A 17,480-nucleotide genomic window follows, 5' to 3' on the forward strand; every position below is an offset into this window, starting at 1 on the left:
AGATACTACTTTTTTAACACTTATATCACAACATAGATTAATACTGTACAATATTGACTTACAAAATCAATATTTTAAAAATGAAAATAAAATTAGGACTAGTCATTTAATTAAAACTATAATTTCATAATTTTAAAATTTTGATGTTAAAAAATAATTACCTAAGTCTTTGACAACTTTACAACTATATTTTTTTTGAAAATAAGTGTGTGTGTGTGTATATACATATATATCAAATAAGCATTTATTTGATATATTAAAATATATTATACTATTTATACTAATATTATACTAACATATTATACTATAACATATTAAAATACATTATACTATACTATATTATATTTTTGAAATTACATGTTTTATATAAATTTTTATTTATGCTATTTACAAAAATGTAATCTTTTGTAAATATAAAACAGATTTTCTTTAAAAAGTTGAATTCTTCATATTTTTTGTAAAACAATTAGCCTAAAACTTATATTAAGAAAATAATAAGTATAATTTTTATTTTAATATAATTAAATATCACATTTATTACAACTTAATTCATTATTTTTTCTACTATGCATAAGAAAATTGAAAGAATCAGCTTTGTCATATATATATATATATATATATATATATATATATAATATCTCCAATTTTAATTAAAATTAATTTCAGTAAATCAAGTAACATGTTTTTACAATCAATATGACAATTTTTGAGGTTGCAATGTCAAGTATGTTACCTTTAAAATCAAAAGTACGAATTTTTTTTATTTCATATTATTCCTATATAATATCCTATAGATACATTTTTTAAATATTTGAATGATTTTATAAATTTATCATATAAATTAAATAAGATGTGGATAAAATAATTTAATAAATATTTTTATGTAATTTAAAACCTCTAAATGAAATACTCCAAATTCTTTTATTAAGAAAAACAAATCCAATATGTTTGCATTGTTATCTTTAAAAACTTTGTCTGATAAATTAAAAAATAGAATGACCACATCAATAATATACTCTAAAAACAGACATCATTAAAAAAAATTAATAGTTTATATAATAAAATCACAATAATCAATTCATTTAGTAAAATGTAAGAAAATCTATATATTAAACAATAGATTTATGATACATTTGTTGGTTTTATATTTCCTAAACCGTGATGTATTCATATTATTATTTTGAAGCATTTCTATGATTTCAAATATTATATATATAAATATATATATATATAGTGGAAGATATTATAATTTTAATTTCATAAATTAAAAATTTCTTGAATATTAATATTATTTAATTTGAAGATCAAAATTTTGATATCCAATTTTAGTTATTTTGGTACCTTTTATAATCAAATTAATTACCTCATCAAGAATATTCCTCCCTTTAGCCTTGCTTTTTCACTAAAAAATGCATTGCTTTGTTATCTTGCAATCTTGTCATATTACAAGCTTAGCACACTGCAACTTCGCTTGTTTTTCACTTTTCTTCTTTCTACTTTTATAATACAAAAAAATATTTTCTTATCTAACTACATAAAGTTATAATCTTTGTGTATCAAGAACAAGGATGCAAAGAATGTATTTAAACAAATGAGACATTTTAAAAGAAAGATGGCAATATATATATATATATATATATATATATATGCATATTTAAGAAAAAAAACTGTAATAGCTATTAATGAATATCAGATTAGAAGCAAGAAAGGAGTTGACAAGAGTAGGAAAGGCCTTACTTTGGCCCCTATATATACCATCTAACTAGTAGCAACATTTTATTTGTAAGACAAACTTCTTATGTGTATGTAATATGTTCAACTTGTACTACAAGTAGCTAACATGTGTGACATGTGGCCAACTTGTTGGCCTAGTTTTCAACCTACCAATCACCTATAGACATGTATAAAAACAAAGCCATGTTTATGAAGCTTTTAAAAAACTTCTCTATAAGATATTGTCAAATTTATTTACTTTTAGCTACTTCTATCTACTTATATTATTTAGGTAATTATTGGAATAAATATGTATGTCCATGACATTGTGTTTCTTTTGTTAGTGTATGTGTGTATTTTTTTAGGTGTAGTTCATGTATGGTATTGGTATGGAAAGCTTAATGATAGCACTTGTAGGAACTCCAATGAGGTCATCAATTTCATCACATCAAGTACCTAAATGGTTGTGCATTTAATTTAAATAATTTTATTATTCTTTTTAATAAAATTATATATATATATGTATATACACACACACACACACACACATACCTTAAAATAGATATTATTTTCAGATTACAAAATTAACTTGTAATCTTATTTTTGCATTATATATGTATGTATGTATGTATGTATATAGAATTTTGACAATTGTATGTTTATTTTGGTTCTATAAAGGTTATTTTCTATAAGACTTTTTAATAATGCTTCCATCAAATAGTTTGTTCTTTTAAGATGTCAAAATAATGGCAATTTTTATTCTTCTATTGTTGATCCATTTTAGTTTAAGTTTAAAGTTGTTGCTAAATCAATTTTTGGAAATTAATTTGAGTAGTCTCTTACATCCTCTTTGTACATGAGTGTTTATGGAGTTGCCTAAAACTTTTTACTCTTGTGTTTAATAAACATTGTTTGCAGTGTCTTCTTGTGGGTTGCTATTGGAAGCATTAATCACTTGTTGTGGTCTTAAGTGCTTTGTCTTCTACAAACTACACTAACAGACCGTTGTTTTCTTTGCTGAAAGCTACATAAACAATCAAATCTCATTTGATTACTTGTAGAATTCTATTATATTTTTATTTTGGTTATATTTAAACTAGGTTAAGTATGTTAAAGGGATGAAAAGGTAATAAAAAATTATAAAAAAATAAAAATAAAAAACTAATTCTTTTGGATACTATTGTTTGGAAGAATACATGTGATCATTTAAAAACAATGAAAAGTCATTTCCTCACATAAAATATAAAACCTTGCATAATTTATAAAACTTATATCCACTACGATTATAAATTAAGCAAAGTATGCTTTTCAATAAATAAATATATATATATATATATATATATATATATAAATTTATTGAGAGCACAAAATTAAAATGAAGCATTTTTCATTATATTAAATATATTATTACTTTATATTTTTATTTGAATAAAAGAAAAGAGGAAAGAAATGAAAACATTATTGGTTTGTTTCTCAGTCTTGATTTTTATTATAATTTTAAAAATAGTTTTGTATCTGAGATATCAAGCATCAAAGGAAAAGAACATTATAAACAGATTATTATAATAAAACTTGTAATATTTCTAGTTGAAAGATGACATTTTAAAAAATTAAAAATTAATGAAAAAAATTGCAAACTCAATTTCCAAAGAAAAGGGAATTTTATTTAAAATTTTAATAATAAATTCATATCAATAATTATTTTCAATATGCAATATATATATATATACATATATATATATATATATATATATATATACATATATATATATATATATATATACATATATATTGTAATAAATTATTGTTGTAGTCACAGATTAAAATTAGCAGAGTTGTGTCTCTCCTTCTTTTTGGATATTAATGACATAATGTTATATATTCACTAAGTGGATGTTAAGAGTACTTAATTTGGATATTATTTTTAGAATCATCCTCCAATTTATAGGCTATTTATTCAAATGAACCTTAGATATCTAAACCATCAAATTTATTTTAAACAAAATTCATCACAAATAATGTCAAAATCGATAAATGACATATGATTAGACAATGTCATAAACCAGTATCTTCTTTAAGAAAAATGATAATATATATATATATATATATATATAATTGCATAAATTAGTGAGGGTGGGTTTGGTGTTTGCATCCTTGTTCCTGCACTTATTGTTGTTTGGCTGAGTTCCCTTGTACATTTTCAAAGTGGTGGTGCCTTGGCAATTAGGTCCCACTTGAAACAATGAAGCACCAATTCAATGCTACTGCACAACCACAGCCACAATCTGGCATCCTAAATTTCTAGCAACCTTCACTACAATTAATCCAGTCTTCTGTGTGTGATTAGTGTACCTGTCACCAACTCTTTGTTTAGGCCATGTATTGTGGGCAAGCTCTTTACTGAAGACTGTACTAGTGTTACTTGCTACCTCTTTACTATTAACATTGAATATTTATGGAGGTATCCAAAAATATATAAAAAATAAAAAACTGTAGTGCACAAGAAGAGTTTATTTTTCACCAAGATAATGGAAATTACATTAAAACAGAATGAATTTGTACAATGATATGAATGATGAATTCACCCTCATATATTACATTCAACTCACAAAAGATGCACTTGTAAAATAGTAGTGTTGCAGAAGAGACCATAAATGATTTAGTTTCACTTAATTTCAAATGGTTCATTTATTGAAAACCTCTGTTTTCTGATAAATAAAACAAAGTTAAAATGCATAATCTAGAGATAGAAGAAAACTAGTAAGAATAAATCTTACAATCTGTTGGTTATTTTGAACTTAATTGACTCAACACTAACAGATACATTAATAATAAATGAAACAAGATCATTCTATTATAGTACATCACATGGCAACTTGCTCAGCCACTATAACCATGCAATTTAAGATGAATGCAAATTGTCAATTGTTCACAATACAGTGCCAACTATTCCACATAAAATAAAATGCAAAATGTTAACAAGAATCTTACACTCATTCAGTACTGCTTCTTTCAATTCTTCAAAACTATTACATAGTGACCACAGATTATGAATGTCCAAATATGATTATAAACATGTACATGAGCATATATTTTCAAATCCACATGTTTATGAATGCTATAATGGGGGTGCTGCATCACAAAGCTGGTAGGTTCACACTCTGACAGTCAGGTGCCACCATGAGCCTTTTGGAGCTTCAACAGACAAAATGCACCATTCCAATCACAAAAATGATTTTTCCCACTGTTTCATTTTCCCCATAAAATGTTCAATAAATGCTCCAACAGAAAATCGAAAAACGTGAGCCATTGCTCAACCTCATTGCTCAACCTCTTTGCAACTGTTTTGGATTATGTGCACAAAGTGTTGCCAATTGAAGAATCAAGCCACATAACATGTAGCCCTAATGAGGCTACAAAGTATACAATGAATGCTTCTATATTGTGCTTCTTTTTACAGAGAGACTAAGGTACAAGTGGAATGGGGGGGGGGGGTTGTGGAGTGATGCCCAAATCCACATGAAGAAGTGTGGATATCTTTGACCCACCTTCAAGGCTCATGCATTGAAGGAATATGCAACATTTTACTTGACTAATGTGGCCCAAAACATCATATTTTTCTTACTTAAGGTGGGCCTATAGGACATTGCCATTCAAACTCTCAAATCATGTCCACGATTAGTGGTCAATTCAACGACCACCCTATTTGGATGTTCCCACAATTGAACATTCTGTTGTTTAATATTACGTTTTAATCTATTTCATGTTGATTTGGGGCTTAAACAGCTGAAAATGCCCCTACACTTAAGCAGTAGTTTTGGAGGGATTTGAATCAGCCTTGTTGGTTTTACATTTTTACTCTTTTTTGTGTGGAAAGTTTGAATGGCTGGTGGTGTAGAGGCCTTACAATAGTATCCTGGTCAATGCATGGCAAATGAGAGTTTATTTTGTTTCCAAAAGTATTAAATGTGGGAAGAAAAAATAGTAGATGAAAGCCAAGTCTGTTTTGAAGGTGGCCAATTGGCTCAGGGTCATTGAAGTTGTTTCCTTGTTCTACTTTGTTTTTCTTTAAGCACAGGCTTTTTTCCAAAGTGAGTTTGCTTATATTTGAAGGGTTTTGAATGAAAGAAGTTTTTTATTAGTAAGAACTAGCATGCCAGGGCATTGAAAAACTATGCCATTGGTTTACTTTGATTGCAAAGCATCTTCATAATTGTTGCAGTACAAGAAAAATCCAAATGCTCGATTCCAAGGTTGAGTGCCACTTCTAGAATCTCATTTATTGAGTGCCCATGTTGCAAGATTATTTATTTTCTTTCCTTTTTTTTAATTTTATTTCAATTGCAAAAAATTTCAAAACTGAAAATGTGATAATAGTTAGCTATATATTGCAAGTGGGCTGTTTTTGTATACATTAATTTTTTTGTTGTCAAATTATGCATTGGAAATATGCCTAAATGAAGAATTAAATAATAATAATAATAATAATAATAACAAGAGGAAAAAATATTTTATTTTATTTAATTATTAAATAATAATAATAAAAAAGAATACTTCAATTTTTCATTGAAGAGGAAATGTGAGATTTATCATTTTTACTAAATAACTGAATTACTTAATAATCTTAGAACATGAATAATTAATCTAGAAAAGTATAGCAATGAAAAAAAGTTGATTTTTTATCCTATTAACAAATGTTGTGATTGTCTCATCACAAGCCAGAATGAAAAAAATAAAAATAAAATATAAGTCACTAAATTTTGATTTTTTAATTTTTTTCATTGAAGTATCATATAATGACAAATCTATTAGTATATTTTAACATTGTAACCAATATACAAGCATTGCATTTACTAATTAGTGATTTTTTCTACTCACAGTTTTTGTGTAAAATATCTGCATCTTCTTGTAAAGCAAAGTTTTAGAACACAAAAAACTTATCAAAAAGTTGCCATTGATTCATTGTATTTCTTATTGTGATGTTAAAGTTTTTATTTATGAGTCAAGGTAAAAATGAAAAAAAAGTGAAAACATGTAATAAAAAATTAATATGTTTTCAAGGGCAATTGTTTTTTTTGTTTTCCTTACTTTCCTTATTTTTTTTTGAGAACACACCTGTGGCATTAGTCACAATGTTGAAGTAGTACTTTCCCAAAATTCAACCACCCTGCTCAACAACATAAAGGTATTATTTTTGAAGAACATGTCAATGACATAAAGGTAATGTTTTTGAAGAACATGTCAACTACATGCTGTAGTGTTTATGAATACAGAAAAAGCACAGCCTCCTGGTTTGAGCATCTGCATTTTGTTCACAATGGCAGGGACTCAAACACTTTGAAAGCTCAGGCACTGTGGAAAAGCCCATCTCATGTTGCTAACCATGGTCCATACAGTGGCAATCAATTTACTATGTAATCCTGGATCACACTGTGTGTAATTAGACTATGTTTATCTAGGTCGGCCTATAATACCATCTGACTTCAGCTTATCTATGCACAAATTGGTTCTTCTGGATGAAGACCATGTGAGAATTGAATCAAAGTATGAAGAATACGATCGATTTGCAGTGGTGGAGTTTACCGTGGAATCGACAGGACCCATCAGAAACGCTGGAGTCAGTCGGATTGCGACGCACCATGTGCACGAACACATCGCCACAGACGATGTAGAAGGCGAGATAAGTGATGGATTCATTTCACAGCAACTCGTGTGGGAGTTGTTTGGGAAGAACATGATCTTTTACAGCATTCCTCAGCGAAACAATCACAGTTTTATGGCTCCTGCAGCGCTGCGGTGAGAGAGATTGACAATGGGGAGGAAAAAAAAAAAAAAAAAAAAAAAAAATACTTCGAAAGGAAAAAAATGAAAAAAACGAACAAACCAAAAATGAAAAAAACAAACAGAATAAAACACGATCATGAGGTGGCCAGAAAGCGTCAGTCACCATCAACGTAAAATCATAACTTTGGCAATAGATCTAATAAAATACTGCAGATTCTCTGCGGGAAGCTCACTTGTGTGCACACCTCATCGAAATGCTATCAGGGAAAACAGACACTCACTTGATCACAGCTGGATTCTGGGGCGTTTTCTGATATCTCTTCATGCAACGACCCTGAAGGGAGTTGGTGCTTTAGATGATCATTTCTCAAGTGTAGCGACAGTTTACAGAGAGTGCGGGGTCTCATGTATTGATCGTGTGTGTCCTGTAGGCTGATACCCAGTTTTGTTGATAACCTTATTGCAATGTGCTCATTGCAACATCGATTCCTCTGTTCGCGTATGTGCCGTAATGAAGGCTCCTGAAGCTGCTCCATGTGTTGGGGTTTGGTTCAACCTGAAACATCAGCTTTGTGTTGATTACTCTTCAGATTAGCGACTTTCAGGAGTTGTTTCTTTGTTTCTTTGGATGCCCACATTTGAAACTGTAAGGTATGTGATTTTCCTTTTACTGTCAACTTTTGTGGACTGCCGTTTAGCAACAATGGGTTTGCGTCGTGTGTGGATTTAGAAGCTGTCCAGATTGGTATGTAATGTAAAGTTTTATTTGATTAGTGTTATATTCACCACTTGACATGTGCAAACAACATTGCAGTTTAATCTATGTTTTTATTTCAAAAAATCTTAGCCATTTAAAATATGAAGCTTTTCAAGATTATAATTTATTTATTCACTTTATTTATTTATTAAAAAAAATCTATTTGTCATGAATACATTAATTCAATCGATTCTTGAACAATCTCATAAAATTTATAATCAAAACTACTTTAAACTCATAATATCTTTAAAAATCATATATATATATATATATATATATATATAGAAATAGATAGATAGATAGATAGAAGCACACTGTAACTTTCAGCAGATGCTTTTCTTTTTTTCTTTATTCTTATTTGATTGCTCACAGGCATCAGATATTTTGGAAGAGAGTGATGAGGGGGAATCCCAACGCAGCAATAGCTAGCTCCCTCAGCAACCACCCTCCTTGCCTCCCCAATTCATCACCCTGTCAGACCAAGCCCACAAAGGAGCAGCAAACGAAGAAGAAGAAGAAACAGCAGTAGTAGTAATAATAGGGCTCATGAAAGCATTGTCGCCAACAACAACTGCTGCACCTTCTGGCACTGGAAGTGCCATAGCCAGGCTTTCCGAAGCAGAGCTGCACCAAAGGAAAACAAAAAAAACAAAAAATAAATAAAAACGCACGAAAACAGAAAACCTCCACACCCACAACAGACGACACATAATAAGAAAAAACCCACACGAATATATTCAATCAAACTACACTTCACAGCGCCAGAACCCAAGTTGGACTTTGCCAAAGGGGGGGGGGACCCAAACGATGGAAGCTACACGGAAAAGCACCACCATCCTACCACCACCACTCAGCTAACCTGGAATGATCCCATTAGCCAGCAACTCACACTCTCTCACTCACTCGCAAGGTCCAGAGCTATCGACCTACCAAGCTCTTCATCCAACAGGAGGAGAACGAGGAGGACCGGAATGTGGACAGGAAACCCAAACCAAACCCAACGCACAGAAGAAGAGAACACGAGTAAGCAGTAAGTGGACCCGCCCGGGTCGGGAAGGGGGGGGGGGGGTGTTCCAGACACAAGGAGAGGGAGAGTTGACTGCCCCGCCTCCTTCCATGACCAAATCCTTGCGGAGACTAGAATTGCTGTGTACACTCGTCGGATTGACGCGATCCTATTGGAAGTTGTGGTTTCATTCCAGCTGGGCATCAGCTCCTTTCGGTGAGAGCTTTGTGGGTTGATGGTGATGCGAGAGAGAGTGCGCTCGCAGGGATATGCTGTGCGTTCGTTTATGAGCTGTTCTTACTGGTGTTTCATGTGTATGGAGCTAGGAGAGGAGAGGGGAGAGGTGAGGAGCGGAGTGGAGGGAAGTCGGGGACGAGGGACGAGGACGCGGAGTGTGAGGGGTGTGTGTTTTTGAGGACGCGGAGGGATTTGTGAGAGGGTGGGATTTGAGGTACGGATCGGTGTAGTTGAATTGTGTGTAGGAATCGAGGCTGGTGGTGGTGGTGGAAGGCGAGGAGGAGGAGGAGGAGTGTGGCATGTGAGAGTAGTGGTTGTGTTTATTTGGTTTTTTTTCGTTGTGGGGTGTGAGTTTGTGGGACGGGAGGTGGATCTGTAGGGTTTGACGGAGTGTTTGTATGGGAGGGTTGAGGAGGGAAGTAAGGTCGTGATTGGCCATGAACGGTCGACGCCAACATGCAAGGAGGATGCGTCGCAAGAATGGTGGCGATGGCGTCTTCTCAACGTTGCTACATCAGGTGTGGTATCTGTGAGCTTGTTGGTACTGTCGTAGTACACACTTTTTTTTTTTTTTTTTTTTTTTTTTTTTGTGTGTGTGTGTGTGTGTCAGCGCATGGTGTCGACTGTTATGGATGGATGTAACATTTGCTGTGTGTTGGGGGGTGAATTGACATCGGACCCACTGCGTCCACTTGTTTCCATTCGATTCAAGCATAGTGGGTCTCAGGCAACGACTGCTTCAGTAAAAAGTTGGCAAGTGTCATCCATTTCGAATCATGTCAGTGGTGCTCAGATTTGCAGTGCAGCTTGTGGCAGAGTGCAGCTTGAGGAGGTGCTAGAATAGTGTACAGAGAGCGGCCTTTACAGTGCATTTTACATGTGTACCGACTACTGCTGGACTGGTTCTGGGCAAAGTGCAGGACGAGGCCAGAGATCCTGACAGTTGAAGCATTATATGTGTATTTTACCCTTAACTTGCTGGACATTGCTTGCAATCTTGCCCTCTAAACTCACACGTACGCCTGGGATGAATCGAATTTTTGTCCGATCAGAGATGTCTCGGAAAGAACGTGGAAGTGCTGCCGGGCTATGATTTCTACACATCAATCTGTTGAGCCCCTGTAGGGATTGATTAGAGGGTTTCCTTCTGCCAAATGTACTCACGATGGAGTGAGAAAGGGCCACTGTGTACTATCGACGCTTGCAGCCATTTCCGTTATGCTCAACCTTTTCTGCGAGATGAAAGGCTTCTTTGATGCACCGATTTTCGGGTGATCGTTTCTGTCGGCCTCGAAAATTGGATTGTCGAGCTCGATCCCCATCTTGTAGTGGAGACAGGAGTGTGAAATCCTCCCCGTGTGCAGGGGGTTTTGTAGATTTTGTAACTATGGATCGCCATTCCAGTCAGTGTGATAGAAGGATATGTCCGATTGTCCTGGACAAACTCTGCGGTAGAGGCAGGGAAGATTCCCACACTTTGCTCTAGTTACAGAGACACCTTGTGGTGCGTTGTAACAAAGAGCAAACATGGGGGCCGCGTGCTCACGAAAATGTTGTCGGAAGAAGCAGCCCATTGACGAAGAGGAGGTTTGTAAGAACGTTCCTCACCATCGATGGCCTTCACTGAACAACGAGAAGATGACTACATTAAACCCCACCGTAATGGTTCAGAATCAGTTAAAAGCCTCGGAGAAGGGTAAGCACGACCCACCTCCTGCAATGGCAGACATAATTTCTGCGACCGGCGTTCAATTTACTTTTGGGGTGAACGACCATGACCTTGAGACTGTGGACTCTGGGGAAGTTGCTCCCGTCATTGATAAAGATGAAAGGAACACAGATGAGAAGAGGCGGCTTTCTAGGATTTTATCTGGTAGGGCCAGTACTGTGAGAAATATGACCTCCATAGTTGCGAAGAAGGGTGCTTCTAGGGTACGTGCTAGCCTTTGCCTATGCTGCTTTCCCTCTTCGATTCCGTTGTTACGTCAAATAAATTGGCCAATCGCAAGCAGTCGTCGCACAGGATTTAATCAGTTGAATCAAACATATGTTGAGAAGCATACGTATCTGGCTCAATTCATACTCTTTTTCAGCCTGATGTCGCGAGTGACGTTCATTCTTCAAATATATCTCCTCGTCATGCTAGTGAATGGTCGAGTGATAATTTATGACGGATTGATTCTAGCGTCATAAATGATGTTTACCTTTCTCATGGCAATTTTAGCTAAACACCTCTTTTTGATTTTCTTGCTTCAATTCCCGTTTAATGCGGCCGTCTGGTTGTATGGGAACAAATGTTCGTCTCTGGTTATTTTCCAAGTGGGGATAAATTTGTAGGACTTATTTGAGTATGCATGGCGGCAGGTCTTGGGAAAGGCTGTGGAAGCATTTGACAACCTTGGGAGTTCAGTTGCTAACCGAGCCGGGCCAACTTTCGCAGCCGGAGTAGTTCCGAAAGGAAACAAGATTGGTATTTTGGCATTCGAAGTTGCCAACACAATTGTGAAAGGCTCCAATCTGAAACAGTCTCTAAGTGAAGAGGAAATGAAAATATTAACAGAGGAAACCTTGGGTTCAGAGGGCGTTCAACTTTTGGTCTCTACAGATTATAAAGAACTCATGAGTATTGCTGCCGCAGACAAGAGGTATGTGTTATTTTCCATCCCAATTACTTGACGACGTCAAAGGGCTGGTTAGATGCCCTTACTGAATCGATTCTCTTCGAGGGTCATAGAGGTCCTTCACTTGGTGTCGTTATTCTACTTCCTTTTTGGCATTGAGTGTATGAGATGGACTGTCGTGATTACGAGTGGCAGGCATGAGCTCAAGGTTTTCACGGACGAGGTTGTTAGGTTCGGTAATCATTGCCGCGACCCTCAGTGGCACAACCTTGATCGAGTATTCTCTCGGTAAAAGTGACTTCTTTTGTTTAAATAATATTGTGGTTCATGGCCGTGTTTTTGTTAAGCATAAAATTCAGAAAGTGAGTTCAATCTATAATGATAGAGTAGGACTTGTTGGCAATGCCTAACCCTGAGGATTTCGTCGGCATCTATTGTTTTCAAGCTCACTTAATGTGACCATATAGTTGTTTACTCATTGACCTCTACATGATTGTGTTATTTCGTGCAGTTTGATCAAAGATGGTGCTGTTCCTCATCAGTCTAAAGAAGAAGCAAATCGTGTCATGAATGACTTGATGGTCCTTGCTCAGAACACTGCGGTCAGTACATTGCTTCCACCACTCTACAACACAACTAGAAAGCGGGGCACTTAAATACTGTGTACAGACCCCAATTTTGTCCCAGAGTGCGCTAGTGGACTTCTCACCGTCGCTCGGATCTTAACTTAGAAAAAATTGTTTGATTGGTAATTTAGTGCGAGCCGCGGAAGGATAAGACTTGCAACCCGTTGCTCAGCTTCTTAGGATGTCTATGGGACGGTGAAGAAGCGATTGAAGAAGAGACTTGGAGTTTTCTGGATGTTAACAGGAGAGCAAAGTCTGGGTCGAAATAATTCTTACATTTTTGAGGGAGTAATTGAACGACATGATTTATGAAGGCGCTACCAGGAGCCACCTTGTTTACATTGTGAAGCAACTGACCGCAGGGAGCGTTGAGAAGGAAAATTTAACACATTTCGCTTTAGTGACTAGTGATGCGAATGACTCCAAGCAATAGATATGGTGCTACCAATTTGTAGTTGAATTTCAAGAAAACGATTAGTCCAGTTATTCTCAAGAGGTGAAAAAGAGAGATATTTGACAAACGATCACGGTGCTGCAACAGGAATTGTATCATGAGCTGCATTCCTTGGACCGCTTCAGAATAGATCTGAAACGCAAGCAACAAGAGGAGGAGTTTTATTCTGGAAATGTTGCTCGTGGTGCTGCGATACCAGGTCCATCTCTCCTTGTTTTCCTCTGCTCATTGTTAGAGAAGCAATGATAGTTCGACATGCTGAAATGATCGTAAAGTGGTGAGATATCTCCATAACGCGGCTCGAAAGCTTTCATGACATGGACGACTATGGCTAAAATCTTTTTCTGGGGGTTTTGATGTACAGAAGAAACAGTGTCGCTCTTGAAGAGTGAAGTTAAGAGCCAGGAAAGGCATGTAAAGACGCTCAAGAGGAGATCATTATGGGCTAAAATTCTAGAAGAGGTAACAATTTAGTACTTCATAGCAATCACTTGTCGATAAAAACTTCTAAAGTACATCGTCATTAGGACTGTCAGTCGGTATTTCACTGTTGCATCGTTCCTGGTGTTGATCGTTTGCCGTGCAAGTTTAAACTCTAAATGCGAATGTTTCAGGTCATGGAACAATTGGTGGATATTGTATATTATCTTTACCAAGAAATCAATGAAAATTTTGGGCCTGATGGTAAATTGATGCTCTCTTGTTCCTAAATTCGTTATCCACGATATTTCACATCACTTTTGTGTGTTTTTGTTGAAAGCCGTTTTTCTAGTTTGCTAATTAGCAGTTAGTTTAAGAGCTTACATGATACTTTCTTTCTCCAAGTAAATAATAATACTAATAGCAAAAAGTTTGAGCTGTTCTTAAAAGGTGAAGAGGATTGAATGGGTCTACATGGATTACAATATTCAGTGTAATTTAGCTGAGGTTATTTTATGTAATTATTTCATTGATCTAGATAATGTGTATTTATAAATGGTGACTTGCAGTATTCTTGGAAGAGGCTGAGAACGGCTGCACAAGGAAGACTGGGAAGCTTGGAACATCTGGCTTGGCGCTTCATTATGCGAATATCATCAATCAGATAGACACCCTGGTATGATGATGTATTTTCTATATTTTTCCCTCAAAACGGTCGGCACTTATCTCGCTAAAAATGTCCAATCGTGACACATATAGCAGAGTTGTGTTTCTAGGAATATCTCTTTTAACGGACTGTACAACCCGACATTTACATCTCAATGCCAAGGTCCATGATTAAAAATTACTGTTCAAAAATCCTATAAAGAACAAATTTTGGACTTGAAATCCAGGTGGAAATTAGATCCAAGATATGAGTTTGTTTTCTCAAATTAGGAGTTTTTTCTTTTCTTTCCTTTCTTTCTTTTTGACAACTTTTCTTGAATTAGGATCAAACAATTCCTTGGCAAAATGGTGCCGCTAAAGTTCTACCTCATTTCGACATCTTTAGATTGAGACTTTAGTGTAAATTTCTCGAGTTTAATTTTCCTCTCGTGACTAATGAGATTGCTTAATTTTGCGGTTCTTTATGGTATTGGTCCTGAAGGGGCTATTCATGTGGATGGCTTTTAATTACGTCTGAATTTGTGCCCCTTCTAGTCGTGTTTTTTTTCCTTGATCTCGTATGATACATGTGGACGAATTTCTTCTTATTGTTTTAGATACTTTCGAATTACGAAGCAGTTGTTAATAGTCCTTTGACAGCGGCATTGGGTTCCACTCCAATGCTCAACTTTTTCTTGATATCTATACATGCAGGTAACAAGACCTAGTTCGGTGCCTCCTAACGCAAGGGACAATCTTTATCAAGGGTTGCCCCCAACTATGAAAGCTGCATTGAGAATTCGCTTACAGCAAAATTCCAATTTGGATCAAGTGAGTTTCATTCTGTTGAAACCCAAACCCTCCCGCCCCCTTTTCAAGATGGTGTGGAATATAAAAGAGGAATTGTTAACGTCGCAGCACTTGCGAATTTGTTGCTGTGAAATTTTAACTAGAACCGGACGCTGGTACTGTCCTGTTTTAGATATTTGAAAGCAGAAGCGTTAGAGTGATGGAGTGTACATTACAGTGATTACGCGGTCGAACTCGGCCTTATTCTTCCTCTACACCGTTCCCAAAATTTGCGTAAAAGAAGGGTAAATTGCATGTCGTGCATCAGACGTAGAACTTGTACTTGAGGAAGTTGTTCAACAGTACCTTCTAACTTTGTTGTGCAGATGACAATTGACGAATTAAAAAGTGAGTTGTACAAGATTTTGGATTGGATGGTTCCAGTTGCTTCCAACACGACGAAGTAAGAATCACCAGTAGTGTTTATCATTTGTTCTAAATCATTTCTTTGTTTTTATTTTTTTCGATTATGGCAGAAATGGGATTGTAATTCTTACACAGCAAGATGTTTTCCTGAGATCGGGCAATTGCAAGACAGCGTTATTTTGGTGCAGATAGTTTTTGCATGTCTACTTGTACTTCTTTATCTTGTTGTTTGTCAATTTTTAGCTGCAGATTTTGCAACTTCATATTTAACAGCGTCTTTGTGTTGGTATATCATCTAAGTTAGATGTATTTTAAAGTGCATTTATGCTATGAAGTATGATTTTCAAGAGGTGATATCATGGACTTAATAATTGTCTTCGGGAATTCGTTGCTTCTGGCGTTCAGGGCTCACCATGGATTTGGATGGGTTGGTGAGTGGGCAAATACTGGGTAAGTATGTCTTCCCAGATCGTATTCCTTCAGTACTATATATGTTAATAATTTCGAGCAACAATCAGTGTGCGAATTACATTTTTATGCCCTCTACACTTAATGCATGTGGATGTTTTTCCGGCTTTTCTTTTCATGTTTATGTTTATGTCGTTGTAATAACAGGTCGGCAGCCGATCGGAAGGCAATGGGATACACAGAAATAACACTGTTGCAAACATTGCACCATGCGAATCAACAGAAAGTGGAGGCCTATATTTTAGAACTTATTGTTGGGTTGCATCATTTGGTCAGCCGAGCAAGGAAAAACATGAACAAGAACAGCAATGTACAGTTGTTACCACAGAAACCTCCGAACAAGACACAGGATAAGAAGCCGGTGGAACTTGGTAGAAGAAAATTAGTTGAGCCATTCGTACCGCCTGAGAGGAACATCTCCCCCCCACCCTTTGAAATGTTTGCCTCAGTGAGTCTTTCAAATTCACCAAGTTTCTCGAATGGGTTTCCAAACCTACCTCATCATGCTCCAGTGACTTCAAGCAGCTCGAAGCTCTCACAGGAGGACGAATCTACGTTGAGTCATGTTGACAGTGGTTCATCATCGAGTCCCATATTTACTCCAGGACTCGGTATGTCGGAAGAATTCGACTCCAGCGTTGTCCTCGCAGAACGAGAACAGCCAAAGTTAAGCCAAAACAGCAGCCATTCTTCAAGTACGGCGAAGAAGTTTGAACTTGATCAAACTATCCACAAACCAAGAAACAGTAAGGTCGATCCTCTTAGGGATGATGTGCATAGAGTAAACGAGCATAGCGTATAGTGATGCTTCGCTTTATACATGCTGTGTTGAAGTTGAAGTTCTCTCGACACTTTCCAAGTTTTTCTTGATAATATATTTCTCCTTTTTTTCGTGAGTAAGATTGACTAGCTAGCTTGCTCGATTTACATGTCATCTAAGCACAACACGTCCACGTAGGAAGGGCATTCGAGATCCATACCTTAGTCACGTTCTTTTTCTTGAAGAGGATTAATGTCTTCCACCAAGACTTCGATACAGCAGAAAGCAATATCTGTAGAAGTTAGTGACAGCATATGCCCACGCCTCATTTTCACACGTTGTAAATGATGGAGCATTCCCGATTGTAGTTAAGCCGAAGAGACGTTTCTAAATGCTCCTATTAACAACTGTACCTCTCACAGAGCAGTCAGTGGGGTTTCTTCTCCTCACTTTCATGATCTATTCAACAGTGTACCGTAATCTAGGCTCTTGTCTTGTAATATAGCCTAGCTAGTCCTATATTCTGTCCATTGACTTTCTAAAGTCGGTAGTCACACCAGGCCTTTTGGGCGTGCTTTTGACTTAGTGGGTACCTCACGGCACTTCCTTTTATTTTATTTTATTTTTAAGTTCCGGTGTTTTATGTAATAAAGTAAGCTACAATCAATCTGGGTCCCATACGCGGGTTGGCAGATGAATGAGGGTGGGGGCTAAGTGCCATCGAGGGGAGGAAAGGCCTCCTGAACAGAAAACATCCTGCTAACACCAGGTATC

At 35.9% G+C, this 17,480-nt stretch overlaps 1 protein-coding gene across 4 annotated transcripts; it reads left to right on the forward strand.

Annotated features, from left to right (window-relative positions):
* The first annotated feature begins 9,544 nt into the window (after window positions 1-9,544).
* On the forward strand, window positions 9,545-17,168 carry LOC112291383 (protein PSK SIMULATOR 1). Of its 4 annotated transcripts, XM_024538712.3 has the most exons (13): window positions 9,545-10,015; window positions 10,304-11,429; window positions 11,862-12,142; window positions 12,314-12,406; window positions 12,630-12,720; window positions 13,286-13,397; window positions 13,563-13,660; window positions 13,813-13,882; window positions 14,188-14,294; window positions 14,978-15,094; window positions 15,439-15,515; window positions 15,884-15,928; window positions 16,094-17,168. In XM_024538712.3, the coding sequence occupies exons 2-13, from the start codon at window positions 11,025-11,027 to the stop codon at window positions 16,746-16,748; spliced, it is 2,151 nt and encodes a 716-aa protein (XP_024394480.1). In that variant the 5' UTR covers window positions 9,545-10,015; window positions 10,304-11,024; the 3' UTR covers window positions 16,749-17,168. The 4 variants fall into 4 exon arrangements, with proteins under 4 accessions (XP_024394480.1, XP_024394483.1, XP_024394485.1 ...); XM_024538715.3 differs by lacking the exon at window positions 12,314-12,406 and having other exon boundaries at window positions 9,623-10,015; XM_024538717.3 differs by lacking the exon at window positions 10,304-11,429 and having other exon boundaries at window positions 9,722-10,015.
* Window positions 17,169-17,480: the final 312 nt, after the last annotated feature.

The sequence above is a fragment of the Physcomitrium patens genome, chromosome 14, assembly GCF_059467195.1.
Source record: "Physcomitrium patens ecotype Gransden chromosome 14, ASM5946719v1, whole genome shotgun sequence".
Lineage (NCBI taxonomy): Eukaryota > Viridiplantae > Streptophyta > Bryopsida > Funariales > Funariaceae > Physcomitrium > Physcomitrium patens.